The 15,887-nt window shown below is 42.5% G+C and overlaps 1 protein-coding gene across 1 annotated transcript in view; it reads left to right on the forward strand.

The window, feature by feature from the left end:
- Window positions 1-829: 829 nt before the first annotated feature.
- The window catches only part of CCNY (cyclin Y), a 129,345-nt gene continuing 114,287 nt past the window's right edge, over window positions 830-15,887 (forward strand). Inside the window, exon 1 of the mRNA XM_056335894.1 lies at window positions 830-1,694. Coding sequence (XP_056191869.1) covers window positions 1,541-1,694 — 154 coding nt within the window. The 5' untranslated portion in view covers window positions 830-1,540. The remainder of the gene's footprint in view (window positions 1,695-15,887) is intronic.

A 15,887-nucleotide genomic window follows, 5' to 3' on the forward strand; every position in this document is an offset into this window, starting at 1 on the left:
GATTTTTTTTTAAAAAACATTTTTTCTTCTTCTTGTTTCTTTGTACTTCACTAGGGTACGTACGCATCAAACAAACATTCAAAGATAGTTGAAAATTAAAAATTAATTTTTCTTTGCAATCTGTGATCTTAAAAAACTGTAGGATGAATACTTGTCTTTCATGTAATCATCTGATTCAAGCAGATCTTACAGAAACATCAGTTATCATGAGATGCCTGGTAGAATAATAAGTAACTGTTCCTTGGACATGGGGCTGTGTTTTATATCTTTTTATAAGAAGCATTTTTTTTAAATATACAAATGTGTTTTTCTGTTATCAAATTATCAGTGTAACCAACTACCATGACTCAGACCTCCAGCAGTCACGAGATATGCTTAGATTACAGAGATTTTACAAATGAAACAAACCACCAACCGCTAATGGAAAGCATCCCATCTTTAGCATTACCCCGACACCAAAAAAAGCAGAATGTGGCTGGGAAAGCTGTGCGCACAGGGCGCGCGGCACGCAGGGGCACACTGCACACCCCCCTTCCCCTACGGCCAGTTGTCTTTGACACCCTCAGCCTCACGGAGTTCTTAACAGCAACTTCTCAAAGGAGAATTCGTACGTTCCGTACAAAAATCTAAGACGCACCGGTGCCAGCTCCCTGCCGGGGCTGCCGGCAGCGCCCAGCTGCGGGGCGGGCCGGGCGGCGCTCCCCAGGCCCAGCCCAGGGCCAGGCTGGGCACGGCCGGCGGCGGGCGGCAGCAGCGGCCCCTGCGGGCCCGGCCTGCGCCGCCCTGAGGGGAGCGCCCCGCGCCCCGCCGCCGCCGCGCCTGCCTCCGCGAACAGCGCGCTCTGCGCTCCGCTCGGGTCAAAACGCTCCTCCGTGCGCGCAGGGCGACCGGGGCCGCTCCGAGCCGGGGGGTGGGCTCCCGCCAGCCCGTAGCCCCCTCCGCGCCCCGGGCGGCCCGAGGGCGGGCTCTGCCAGCGCTGCCTGCCGGGGCGGCCCGCTCCGCCGAGCCGGGCACCGGCGTCCCCCGGGAGCGGGCACGGCTACCGCCGGCTCTCTCGCAGCCCGCCCGGTGGGCGGTGTTACCGCCCCCTTGAACCGGAACCGGTTCGCGGGGGCCGCCCGGGGCGGCTGTTGCTGCTGCTGCTGCTGCTGCTGCTGCGGCTGCCGCTGCCGCGGGGGCTGCGGCGCTGCCGCGTGGGTGCGTGCGTGGAGCGGGCGCGGCGGCCGCGCGGGGGCGGGGGAGGAGCGCGGCGGCCCCGCCGGCGGCGATGGGGCTGTGCCTCGGCGGGCCCTGCGCTGCCTGCCCGCGGAGGAGGGCTTAGCCTGCCGCAGCCCACGCCGGCGGGCCGCGCTGCGGGGCCGCCTCCGCGGATGAACCGCCGGGGGAACCCGCCGGCGAGCGCAGCCGCAGGGCGCCGCAGCAGCCGCCTCTTCCCCCGCCGCACCCCCTCGTCTCCGCCGCTGCCCATGGCTTCCCGCCGCCCCTGCTGACCGGCCGCCCCTCGCCTCCTCCCGGGCCGGGCCGGGGCCGGGCCGAGAAGATGGGGAACACCACCTCCTGCTGCGTCTCCTCCAGCCCCAAGCTGCGCAGGAATGCCCACTCCCGGCTGGAGTCCTACCGCCCCGAGGCCGAGCTGAGCCGGGAGGACACGGGCTGCAACCTGCAGCACATCAGCGACCGGGAGAACATCGACGGTGAGGGCGGGCGGCCGGCCCGGGGAGCCCCCGCTTCCCCTCCCCTCCCCGCGGCAGGGCCGGGCTCTGCCCCGAGCGGCTCCCCCGCGGGTGGGGCCGGCCCCGCCGCCTTGGCACCGCGCCCCTCCCGCCGCTGCGGCCTCGCTGGGTCCCCGTGGGGCTGGCGGGGCCGTGGCCCCAGAGCTGCCGCCTGCCCCGGGGAGCGGCGTGCGGGACCCTTCCCCGCCGGGAGGGCTGGGCGGCGGCCCCCGCCGCGTCCCCTGGCGAGGTGCAGGGGTTGGCGCGGGCCCGCGCCGCCAGCACCCTTCTCCCTGCAGGGCGGCGTGGAGGCCCGGCTGGCCCGGGCACAGCGCTGGGGGCTGGGACGGGGCCCGGGGGAGCTCCGCGTTCCGGCAGGGCCGGGCAGCGCCGTCGGGCGGGCGTCACCTGCCGGGCATGTCACCTGCCGGGCCGCTGCGGGGGTGGGCACGTAAAGGACAAACCCAGGCAGCAGTTAAACTGGGAGAAGTGTCTCCCATGACAACCTTCTTTTCCAGTGACTTTTTTCCTTCCCCCGTTGCTGTCACGGCGCGGCGCTGCTCCAGGGAGCCGTGGGCGCCTCCTCGCCCGCTCTCGCCGCAGCGGTGCTCAGGCAGCCGCGTTCGGGGGCTCGGGGTGACGGAACGTGCGGCTGTTCTGGCTAACCAGAATGCAGCTTAGTCTGAAGGATGCGGCTTAATGTATACGTGTAATTTAGTTTTTGATTAGCTGAAGGATTTAGGTTTAAAATTTTGCTTGGTAAAAGGTCGGCTGTATCGTGCGTTAGTTTAGGTGAATTGCCTTTGCTAGAAAGCCAGGAAGAGGGACCTCGGTGCGCTTTGGTTCAACTTGCACCTATTTTTCATAGCTTACTCCATCGTGATTTTATTAGACTTTTACGTTAACTCAGTTTTTGATGCTGGCAAAGTTAGGAAGCCCGTGGGAGCCGATAGATTCCCTCTCTGGTTAAGATTATTTCTTTTAATGAGATACATTCTGGAAATTTGAATGTTTTTCAGATGTCTTTGCTACATGCAGCTGAAAAATTGGAGTGTAACAGGATCAGGAGGTGGAAAAAAAATACATAATGGTCTGGTCTGAGAAAGCCAGGGAGATGAAAGAACCAATTGTTGATCTATGAATGATTAATTCTTCCAACACCAGTGTTGTCCAGCATAGCAGCATGCAGCCCTCTCTGATGGTACCAATTTCTCCATCTATACCAACACAGTCTGCAGTAAAGTTTCTGGTCAGAGATGCATGGCTTTTGTGCCTTGTTCCTGATGTGGGGTTTTTTTCTGGATGGGAAGAAGGGCACAGGTGGAAATAGTAAATGCATGTGTGCCTGTTAAGATGTGCACGTAATGCAGATAAATTCCTGCATCTTAGTAGTTGTTTGCAAAAAAAATATAAGAATAATATTTTTATTGGTTAGTTGGCTCATTTGTTGGATCAAGGCATGTGTGTGCGCTGTTTCCCTTTTCCGTTAAACTGTGGCATGTGTCAAGCCTAGAGTTATGACCTGTTAGAACACGGAAAATAACTTGTTCTATTTATTCTTAAATTTTCCTGGTTTTGATCTGGGATTATTGTCAGTGCAATGCTGCATTTTCAAATGGGAAAGCTGTCTTTTAATTCCAAAAAAGAGCAAGCAGTTTTGGGTTTCCTTTTTGTGCCTTACTCTAATCTTTCCCCTTTTTATGGAGAGAGTCTGAGAAATAAGTTTTCACTGGGGTGACTGATGTACAGTAAATGTATGTTTGCACAAAACAACTGGAGATGCTTTGGGTAAAACAGCTTTTTGAAGTGTCCTTTGTTGCAGGTCTGTTAACGTTCATTGAAAATCTTTCGGTCAAAGATGACAGACTGATTACTAAATGTAATAAGATGGTAACTGTGTTTCTAAATTTCTGTTTCCTGTTAGACTAGCTATTATGTTTTTGTTGTTAGGTTGTTTGAAGTTGTATGGCATACAAATGTTTACAGATGGGATAGTGGGGTGGGAAAAACCCTTTACAACAGAGAACTCTTTAACAATATTTTTACCATTTTACAATTATGTTCAATGAAAGAACAATAGTCTGGTTATCTGTGTCGTGAAGAGAAAATGCTGGATGTTGATTCTTTAGTGTTCCTACAAGTCATAAAGTGTTTCCAAGAGTTTCTCAAATTGGTGGCGTTGCTAAATGTGCTTATTAATTTATTAATTTCAAAAACCCCAAACAAACACTAAGCGATGACAGACTGATGTACTGAAAGGCAACTTTTTTGACACTTCAGACTTAAGTTTCTCATCATTCTTCAAGAGAGAGCCCTTCCATCAGGCTCAGTACACGTGGCTGTGACAGGCTCTTGAAGTGCAGATTCGTGTCCCTAGTTATGAGTGGTGCTTATGGGGACTGTGGCAAATCATGACATAATAGTGTCTGAGCTAGTATGTTTCATGTGCAAGTGGCTTTCGTGGTCATATTCATGGAAATGCGTGAAGTGTTTTATCTTTTTATAGTGAGTAAAGCTGCTTGAATAAAATAAGAACTTTTGGAACCTTTAAACCAACTGTGGGCTGTTTAAGCTTTTAAAAGAAATGAGTGGTTTTCACTGTTACAGGCCCTGTTCCTGGCAGTATGAAAAGGTGACAGAAAAAGAGTGGAACTGTTTTACATTTGTCAGCCTTATGTACTTCATAAAGAAATACTCGTCAATATTGGCCTTCAAGATCACGCCTTTGAATTGTCTTCTGTAATTCAAGTACAATAGCCAGTCCAGTAGCGGTTTTTCAAAGAATGGTTGGAAGAATTCTGCTTCAGTAGGAGTGGGTTTTACAGCAAGATTTTACCTCTGTCTCTGGTACCTTGTCAGAAAATCTCAATTTCTGTAATATTTCACAACTGTTCATGAAGTGGTGTCTGAAACAGGAGGGAATTTTGAATGAGGTTTGATTAGGAGGAATTTATCAAATCACATATTCTGGAGAATGATAAAGGTGAATTTCTTTCTTTCTCATTTTTTTGCTTCTAAAATTTCTGAGAAGATAATGGCCTTCTATAAAAATCCACACGTGCAAAATTGCCTTTATGCATATTGTGCAGTCACCAGAATGCTTCCCCCTCCCCTTAATTTTTTTGTTTGTACAGGCTCATGGTAATGAAGAACACCTAACAGATTTTTACTTCTGGGTTTTGTTTTTTTTTTTGAGAAAGAGCAAGAGGGTATTTGTAATATACAGAGGTTACCGTCTATTTTTGATGATTTATTGCTAAGTGCTTCACTTATAAAAATCTGAGAAAATTATGGCAGCGGATCCAAGACTTGCAGATTCCTAGCTCTGTCAGTTTGCCATCAAGGCATTTTTTTTACATAAGTTAATGATAACAATAAGTAAAACTGGTAGAAACCTTTATGTATGATATTCTGTATCTTGTTTGCATATAATTTTTTGTATGTGCAAGCTGTGTAAGCATCTTGTTGTATGCGTTATTTAAATCCTGGCTAGCTGGACTGACTGTAGTCTAGACTGCGCTTAACTCTTTACATCAGTAGGTCACACAGTCAGACCCACTGTTGGTTCAACTTGTGAAAAAGCAACGTGTGCTTATGTGGTCAAATATGGCTTCTCTGTTTGAAGCATGATTTCTGTAGTAAGCTTTTCAAGTATGGAGCTGTAGGGAGAGGGCAAAGGGGATGTCTTATGACAAGTATGATGGCATGAAGCAAAGCTGATACTCTGTAATGAAATTGGCCAAGAGGCTGTTCTTGAAATAGAGACTAGATGGAGAGTTCCTAGGCTGTGTCTGACTGTGCCCCCCCTGCAAAAATCAGATTTAGTTTATTTCTACCTCTTTGTAAACTCCTGCTAAGTCACTAGGTCGTTTTTCATTGCTAGCTCAGATAATGTCATACTGTGCAACTGTGCATCACTGATAAACCTCTTCGGGCCTTTTCATGATGGGCCAATCCTTAATTTTTTTGCTGCGTAATATACAGGCTCTTAAGAATGGATGGCCTCTTAAAAAGCCATTTATTTATTAATTTACATATTTTTTTTTCTCTACCTTCTTGAAACTGGCATATGGGAGTCTCTGAAATGAGATTAGTTAGTATTTGTGTGGCTCTGTCTACTGGGATTTATAAGACTTGTGAGATTTTAGCAAAATACAGGAAAGTTGTAAAATGTCTGCCCCATATACCTAATGAAATTTCGCTGAAATGGGATATTGGTGTTTTCAAGAGTGGGGGCATGATGGGTTGCGTGTTGTAAAGGCACTGACCTACATTCACAGAAGTCAAGATAAAAGCACTTCAGAAGCAAATTAAAGATCTAATATGTTGCATACACATTCCTGCTAATACCTGGGTTGTGAAAGAATAGACCTTCTTAAAAAAAAAAAAAAAAATCTTGTAGAAAAACCTCTTTCAAAAATTTTCTTGTTCCCTATGCCAGAATTGCAACACAGAGGTGATCTGTATGCTTTTCAGCACTGTTGGTCGCGTTGCCTATCTAAGCGTTTGTCAGAGGTCACGTATTGAGGTACCACTGCAGCCTTGTGCCTCAAAAAATTAAAAATAGAGCCTGCTCTGGCCTACATTGCTGAACTTAGCCCTGTACTGCATGCTGCTAGTGATGCATACCTCACAGCTTGGGTTTTTTTCTTCCACTATCAGCTTTGTGTTTATGCTGTGCTATGCCCCGCTTCTCCTAAGCGGCATGGTCGTGTTGTACAAAGCCTCACTTTCACATTGTTCACATCAAATCACTAAATTTACACCTTTTATAAAGTCAGTATTTTCAAATTTAGCTATAGAAGCTTTCAGATGCTGGCTTAGCACGCTTAGACTAATCATATTGGAACTTATTTCAAACAAATTTTATTAGTGCACTGCCATCTGATTAACATTTTCTTTGAAAGCGAGTTACACAAGATCAGCAATCTTGGCTGACTAAATTGGTACTTGAAGCAGAATGACAAGACTTAAAATTATAGGTCTCTGAAAATGGAAGGACTGCTGTATTTTGAGGTGGTCCCCTCTGTGTCCCCCCCCCTTTGATTTTACATGTAATGTATTTAAAAGAAGTGAAAACCTCTCTACTGTGTGGCCATAGCTGTTTTACCTCATTTGATGGGTTTACTGAAGGTTTTTCAGACTTTCAGGGTGTGCTTACTGCATCTTCAGGCCTTGTTCAAGGTCAGACAGTACAAAAAGGAGCCCTATAGTTGAGCACTTGAGTGGTGGCACACCATTTTCTGAAACATGTGAGATGCTGTTTGCTGCAACTTACTGACACTGTGAATGCCTTTTTCTAAGCTGCTCTCTGTAATGTGTCATAATGTTGGAAGGGGAGTAAGTGAGCAGTGCCCAGCGCTACCTAACAGCTGTCCTTGTCCTGCCAGCCAGCTGCAGGCATAAATATCTTAAGTGTTCGATTTCTTTGCAAGAATATGAAATACACTTTACGAGCTGAACACATAAACAATGTGTAGCTTTTCTCTGAGCTTTCTATGCAGAAATGAGTCAGCGTTACTTTTGCTTCTTTACTTTTCCTTTGAACTTGAATAAATAGAGCTTTTAAAATCTATTTATTTTCTATGTGCGTTCTGACATATGGAGTGATCTTTTTTACTTCATCCTGCAGGATATTTAATATATGTGCCACACATCTCTGAAATGTATGTGAAAAGCTAAGTAAATGTTAATAAACTTTTTACATTTAGCAATTTGTTATTTAGATAGAATACTCCCAGTGGTATGCTTAGGTGGTACCTCCACTAGAGTAGTTTCTGCTTCCTACATATCTTCTGTAACAGTTTTGTCTCCTTACAATCCAACTTTAAAAGCAAATATTCCAGGATTGCTGAAATGGACTGTTGGGATTTTCATGTTTCCCAAGCTGAAACTTTTTGCCAAAGTTGACCAGAGTTCAGAGATGGTTTTCTTGAGCTCAGCTGAAACTACTTTTGTTGCTGATAGTGTAGACCCCATATGTTACTGTAGCCCATCTCCCAGGCAATTCAGTTTGAACATCATTAGCTCATGAGCTTCTTCTGGGAGGACTAGCTTACATTTAGAGCACTCATTAGCCTGAACTGGGTGGAGAAAGAATTTACAAGCAGCAGCATTGTCCTGAAGAGTAGCCCTTAGCCTAGTATAGAAGCTGGCCAGGGGGCTCTGATTGGCATTAATAGGAAATTACTAGTGAAAGCTGGCTGGAGAATTTGCATTAAATCTCTGTTTCCCCCCTTTTTGTTTTGGTTTTTTCCTTTCTCATCATGCTTTTAACATTTTGGGCCTGCAAACTGTAAAGGATTTATTAGACCAACTACCATTCAGCTAAGACAGATTTCTCAGATCAGAACGTACATTTTCCATTAACTGGTGTTATTTACTTCTCCCTTTATGTCCCTGCAAACTATTCTATTTCGGTTAAGTCAGGCTACTGTTGTAACTGTTCTACTGAAATACCTTTGCCGTCATAGGTGCGGTTTGCACTGCAAAAGCTGTGCTCCTGTCCTAGCCTATAGCTTATGACAGTTTGGACAAAATGTATCAATAAAAGCAATGGTGGTTGGTTTTTTTTTTTTACTGCCTTTACTTTATTGCTATCTTTGGTATAAAAACATTGCAGAAAATTGTATTATGTGAATCCTAAGACAAGTTTGTGGAACAGAGCTATTCGTAGGATTAAAAGTGAATTGTCATCCATTTCACATAACGTTTCTGACACTTCTCCAATGTGACTCTTAAGGGGGAAGATATCTGCGCTGGTACCTGTGTAATAGCCTTCTCTTTGCAAGAAGGGTCAGCCTTCAACTAGTCATTCATAATTTTCTTTAAAAAAAAATCCCACCCAACTTTAGTTAAAAAAATTGTGTCTCAGACTTCTTGCTTGCTTGTTTTTGTGTCCCCAAAATGATTCTTATACACCTGTGGCTGAGATCCAGAAGATACCAGATTGGAAGTGAATAGGTTTTCTTTCAATAGTATTGAAACCAGTATGAGACCGTGTTGAAATTTTAAAAGCTTCTTATCTTTGCTGTATTGGTATTTCATTAAGTGTGGGAATTGATGAGTTATTCCTGAATCCAAAAGTTGGATTGTAAGGAGGCAAAACAGAAACAAACAGATGATACAGAGGAAGTGTGAACTGCTCCAGGTTTTTGTAAAGCCAGGCTACCCAAAATGTCATGATAAGGTGCATTGTTATTAAATGAAGGTGTCAGACTGGTGGCACAGGGATCCTTTTCTAGATTTGGAGCAAAATTAGCAAGTTATTGGCATGCTTAAATTTTTTTCTGGTGTGCAGTTTACCCCTGCATATTAGTGTTCTGGGAAATGGTACCTTTTTGTAGCTGTGGCATTATTTGTGCTATGACGTTTTACTGAATGCTTCCAGCTGATAAAGAAACTTAGGACCATCTTTGTTCCTGGAAAGAATGCATTGATTTCAGATATTGAAAGACAGGAGAAAGAAGTTATACTTGATCAGCAAAGATTTTTTGAAATACTGGCCTACATTTTCTCACTTCTGTGCAGACTCTCTAAGGAGGGGGTAATTTAGGAGTTGTGAGTATATGTGAGGTTGTGTATGTGAAGTGACTGGCACTAGTTACGCATCTGTGCTTGTAGTTGTTTTGGTGGTGTTTTTTTTTTTTAGTATTATCAGTAGTTCTGTTTTACACCTAAATATACTGTGGTTTCTTAATCCTTTTTTCTGACCTTCCTAAGGAAGGAGATTGCGTTGATCCGAGTTCCAAAATTTGGGAACTGTAACTGGTGTTCAGCAAGGCAGGACATGCTTCCCTGCTGTGGCTGAAAGAAACTTTCTGGCTGTGGTCAGTGAGCTTTGCGAGCAGTAATTACATCTCTGAAGTACTTTGTGAGCTGTGTTATTCTGTAAAATGATGCAAGTGATGTAAAGACCTTGAAGAAAGTCTTTCAGCATTTGAAATTAATTAGACCTGTTGATTCCTAGGCTGATGTTCAGAGTTTTAGACCTCATCTGATTTTCGAGCTTGAAAAAAAAGGTGTCTGTGTTACACAGTCATATATAAAGTTTACATTCAGTAGCTGTAGTTTCTAATTTGGTATGTGTCCCTGACTTCCTTCTCCTCAAAGAATGCTGTTAAAATAACCCATGTGAAATACAAGTTAGAAAAAGTTAAGATCAAGAACATGCAGACAATCCTAATAGAAATAGTTATTTCTAGGCTGTTGGTTGGTTTGCTTATTATAGAATTGCAGTCTCCTGTGTGTCCGGGAGATTGTATCACAGCTGTTAGGAATCAGGATCTTTATAATCTGTTCTGATAACTGTTTGTTTTGTTTGGAGGAGTTCAAAGGGCTCGTTTTGGTTTAATTAATTAAGTTTATGGAACTATGTAACTGAAAATAACAGAGATAAAATTCATAATAGTAGGTCCGGTTATTGCAGAATGTTTTGCTGAACTGTTCAGTGCATTATTCTGCTGTGTATGTACTTAGGAAAAAACCAGTTTCAGATCTTTTTAGAAAGAATTTTATTTCTAGTTGCTAACATAGTTTCAACCACAGCTATAGGCAGGATCTTCAATTTATTGGATCCCCAAACTTGGTAAAGTCTGTTGAGGATGATCTTACTTCAATTTCAAATTAATCTGCCCTATTCGCTATCCCTATTATAATAGGGAGTGTAATTAACCTCTTGACATAGTTGTTCATATATATGGTTTAAAATTCTAGTGTTTTGACTATTATATAGTAATAGATTTATTTGCATTTGGAGTGAACAGTTCCTGAAAGGGGATTCTGAAATGAGTATATGTGAGCTTTCTTCTGATCAGTATTTTGATATTTCTTGCTAGTCATACGTAGTAAATCTGAAGTTCAGATGTTAAACATCAAGATGAAATCCAGCTTCATGAGTGAATACCATCTTTTGCATATGTGTCATATGCAAGTCCCACCTCTTGCTCCCTATGAATGCATAGCTCTCGGTGATACTTGCGAGGCTTTTTGTTGTGACTATTCCTACCTGGCAGAAATCTGTATGGATTTTATTCAGTCAGTCAGTGGAGGTGGAAAGGGAGTGAACAGTTTGGAAGTGAAATTTTGTTTTAAGCTTTCAAGTCATGCTTCCTGCGGCTAAATGTCCTCCTTCCTTTTAGGATAATTAATTTGGGATGGTAAGTGTCTAGTATATTGCATCGGCAATATACAGTTATCCTCTCTGTGTCAGACAGAAATTGGTATTTTAATTTTGCAAAGGGGTGTGTGTACTTTTTCAAGAGTTTAGGTAGGAGGATTCCTGTAACTGAGATAGTCCTAGAGATCCAATCTGTGTTAAAAATAATATGCAGTAGGAGGGATTTAACTGGTGGTCTTGTGGAGAAAACCAAAGTAATACCAACTTTGAACGCTAAGGCAAACGAAAAATATCGTTTAAAATTCCGTATATAAGCAGTGATGTAAATTCTACATCTAGGAACTTGTTTCCCCTTGGCAAAATGGATATTTAAGTGAAAGGGACGTTGCCAAGTTGAACTGGAAATGAATGTTTTGTGAAAAGTAAGCTTGCGTTAAGTCACGTTTCTTTAAAAAATAGTACAGTAAAGAGTTATTTTTATAACAAGTATTTGAATCACAGTTTATGCAATCCAAACACTGAATCTTTATGTTACTGCATGAGAACCTGAACTTAAATTGAGTAACTGGTCTTTATTTTCACATATCTGGTTATGTTGGGTTTCTGGTTGTTCCCCCCCCCCCCTTTTTCTTCCTGCTTCATGCTTTAATTTTTGAATATACATTTGTCATTCAACAGCAGTGACATTATGCATGGGTACGGGTAGAAAAGGAGGAGAGATTTTAAAGGAACACATCAGTCATTCTTTCGTTTCTGATTGTGTGGGTTATCTCAAAACGGGTTCACATGTATCTCAACATATTTGTTACTCTAGGAAAAAAAAAGTGTATTAATAGTGGCTTATACGCAGTGTTTGTTCTAGTGAAGTATGGTACTTTCTGAGATTGTGACTTCTGCCAAACATTGCATGCTAAAGAGAGGATAGTTGCTCGCTGTGGGTAAGCCACTGCGTGATGGAGCTGGCGTGTGCAGTAAGGTCGTGGGTGGGCACGCTGCTGCTGTCTTTGTTTCTTCCTGGTAGCTGAGGTTAGCTGAGGGCCTCTTCTGTTAGCCGGTTGCTGGATACCTGTGATGTAAACCCAATGTGGCATATGTCCTTAGGATATTTGTGAGCTTCAGGAAGTTTCAGAAGAGAAGGCTAGACCTCCTGGCTTTGTTGGAAACACAGACTAGGGTTAGGTAGCAGGGTCTCCCCGAATTATTATTATTTTTTTTAATTTTCTTGAATGAAATCTTTGTACCTAAGACTATATTTAACAAATGTTTTGGAAAAGAGCATTTTTTCAGTAAAATGTTATTTTCTCTTTTTTCGTCTGGTTGCTAGCATAATGTTAAAACTAGCATTGATCTGAAAGATACATATATTCCTTTTTGCTCATTGCTGTCCTCCATCCGTGTAGATTTAGCAAGACTGTCAGATTTTTCTCTTCTTTCCCCACTCCTGCTTTTTTTTACATCTCATAGTCCCTCTTACTTGCCTCCTGCCTGTGCTTCTCTGCCCAGCCTTTTTCTACCCACAACATACAGAAGTTCCTGTCTCTGATCTCATCTGCTCTTATTTGACCCTCTCTGTTTTGCTGTGCTTTTTGAGTGGAGTACACAATACATACAGTGTGTTTTAGAGCAGGGTCTGTGTGATGACTCCAGGATGGCATCATAACTTTTGGTGTTGATTTCAAAACCCTGTTTTAGATTGCATCATGTTTGCATTGCTGCAAACAATTAGTTTCCTACTTCTCCTGTGTGTTTGACAGTCAAGCAAATAAAATAATCCTTGTTCTCCCAGATCTGTGTGACAATTATCCACATATTGGTAAGATTTCTGTGTTTCCTCAGTCTATCTTTGGACTTTTAAGTAGCATTGAATATGTTTTTTGATCTCTACAGTTTTCTTTGTGACTTTTGGAAATGCGTGCCTTACGATGAATTCATGTCCTGGATTACAAATGAACCATGGTGCATGAGTTGTAATTCTTAAAATAGGTTTTGAGGCTGTGTAGGGTTTTTTCTTTTTAAAGAGTAGTGGAATGCATATACAGTGCTTTCTTCTAAATAAAAAGCTGAAAAGAGATTTAGTAGCAGGATTAAGATTTTCAATTTATGGCAGAAATTTCTTGGTAATTACAATCTCTGTAATTGATACTCTTCCGATGCTTCAATGTGTCCAGCTGTATGTAAATATTCTCTTGACTACACATTTTTGCATTTCTTTCTTCATGTAAATGAGGAATCTCCTTGGTTTCTATTTGGGGACTCAAATGTGATTAATTTAGCATGTCTCATTGAAAGGCAGGATCTGTTGCTGGAAAAGGTTTTCCCTTCTGTTGAGGGTGTGGGAATGCATGACTTCTGAGCTCAGAGGTGGTTGTTGGGACTGGCAAGCAGCCTTTCTGGCCAGGGTTACCTGGCAAACCAGGTGGCTTCCAGAGGGTGAGCAGAGTGAGAAGGGCTGTTGTGCTGTCACTGTTGGGTTGCAGGGACCCCGTCCTGCTGGGTAATGGTGGGACCAAGAGGGAGTTTTCATCTCCCACCTGTGGCCCATGTTGGGTACTTTTCCTTCCCTTGCTTCTGTTGGTCTGTGGCTCTTATCCACGTGAAGGTTTTGGTTTGTAGCTCTGTAGGTCAGAAAGGCTCTCCAGCCCTGCTGTCTATTTTCATTAAAAAGTGTTTTACAGAAAGTGACTGAAATGGTCATGAGTGCTTCTTGTGCTCTGCTTGCTGGCCATGCCACAAGCAGATCTGTCAGTCTAATCATGCTATGCTAATCAGACCTGTAGGGAATGTCACGTGTTAAGTCAGCATACTGCCAAGTGTTGCTGTAGCTGTATGACTTATTTATGTGATGAAAATTAGTGAGGTCTCAAGGGAGTGTGCTGACTTGCTTGAGCCTTTGTCAGTTCTTACGTGGGGATTTTAGTGCTGTTTTTCATCCCAGAAAAATAATGCAGGTATACCAGAAAAAATGATGCAGGTATACCAGCAAGAGCTGTTAAAGGTAACTTACCAAAAGGGGCAGGGGGGATAACACCCAATATAACCACTTCGGCAGGGGTGCAGCAGTATATAATTAAGTATTGTGAAGCTTCAGTTCAGCAGTGCATGTAAACTGTATGCTCGAATCTGTTGCTAGCTGTAAAGCACTTATTTGCAAGGGTATTAAAACATCTGAGCTTGTTTTCTTGCAGTTAAGTCCTATGATAAGTTTGTGCTGGACAGGACCTGTGTGAGAATAATGCTGGTTAAAGTGATTCAAAACCGGGAGCCTGCTCTTGCAAGATGCTTAGTATTCAGTTGTCTGTTCAGCAAAGCACTTGAGATAGGATATTGCATCCGATTTATAAATAGTCCTGTTAACTTCCTGCTGCTTGCTGCTTGCTACAGTTGTCTTTCCGCAAGTAACTCAGGTACTTCTTGTTCTATATCTGTTAAAAAACAATAGGGAAGGTGTGTGCTGATAAAGTTTTATTGTTGATGTCTTCTGGACAGTTGGTAATACCTAGCTGTAATCTGGAAAATAATTTGACCCAGGAGCCTGTTTGTTCTCTGGAAAGGTCTTTGCAGCATCTTTCAAGTAAGTGTCTGACAATATTTACTTACCGTTTGGAGAGAAAACCCGAGGCTTGGGTCAAGAAACCAGTTTTGTGTCATTGCTAAATGGCATTACCTCTGTCTATCTTGCTGTCTGGATCTGGTTTCTTTGTTCACCCACTATATTTTCATTGGGTCCTTCTCTTTTGTCTTCTGTTTATCCCTTTCTGGCAGGGTTTATTGTTTTGCAACAAGTAAGCTTTCTTATCCTAGCAGGCTGAAATTATTATCCAGGATTTGGTCATGATACCATTTTTTGATCCCATAAATAAACTTGTGGTTAATGTATTTTCTTGATGGAGCTTAAAACAGATGGGAGGAAAAAGCTGCAGTTTCCTTATGACAATATATAGCCGTTAGCCCCTGGCACATACCTATATATCTTAAATAAATAGCTAATACATTGATAGTTACCATTAATTATTTCCATTAACTTCATTCCTTTGATTAAAAGGTGTCATTATCATCTCCATGGTGGTACGTTTACCTAGTAAACAATGGAGAATCAAAAGGTACTTGCAAATGAAAGTTGTTGTGATGAACAACACTCTTTAGGTGTTTATGCCTGTGCTTATTGATATATTAATAATGGGTGACTTACTGTGTTTTCAAGCTCGGACAGCAGTAAAGAAATGTCCTCAGCTCTCTGTTTACCAGAAAGATGGAATTAAACACAAAGGATTGATAAGATTTACAAAGAAAGGTGGAAGCGATTTGGATATTAAATAATCATGCAAATACTGTGCCTGACTCTTGGGAACAGAATGTATTTTTAAGTTAATACATGTGCCCTTCCCCTTAATGGAAATTCTTTTATTTCCCTGTTATAAAAGATATTTTTTTTTAAGACAGTTATCTTGATGCCACAAGCTAGCATTAAAAATAACAGTAGACATTTTTCAAGCAAAGCAATCTCCCTGTCAACAGGTAATATTTGTGAGAATTACAAGCCCTTGAAACTCATTAGAAGACATAGGGTGAATGGGTAGGGAAATACTCTTTTATTCATTGGTACTAGATACTGTGGTAGGAATTTCAGTGTTCCTAAATTGCTTCCTTAAATAAGCTTCTTTAAAATAGATTAGTATTTAACCCTATGCAAGTTTTAAAGCTGAGAGAAGGGTAACTGAACTCAGTGGAACTACATTTAAGAAAATGTATCTCTTTATTTTCTAAGGTGATGTATCAAGACACCTCTTAAAATCAAATCCAAGGTTTTGGAGTTCCTTCAGGCTGTGTCAGTTTTCTGAGGACTGTAAGAAAAATACAGTTTTCTGCCAGTTGAGACCAGATTAAGAGTTAATCTAGTTCTTGTAGTAAAATTGCTTCCTTGAAAGTAAAATAATGCTGTAAGATTTATGGAATAGGTTTGGTTTTAGTTATGGGCTTGTGGTGGGTGGTTTTTCTTTGTGTGTATATATATATATATATATGAATATATATTAAAAAAACACAGCTAAAACCTTTCT

This window comes from Falco biarmicus, chromosome 4 (assembly GCF_023638135.1).
Source record: "Falco biarmicus isolate bFalBia1 chromosome 4, bFalBia1.pri, whole genome shotgun sequence".
Lineage (NCBI taxonomy): Eukaryota > Metazoa > Chordata > Aves > Falconiformes > Falconidae > Falco > Falco biarmicus.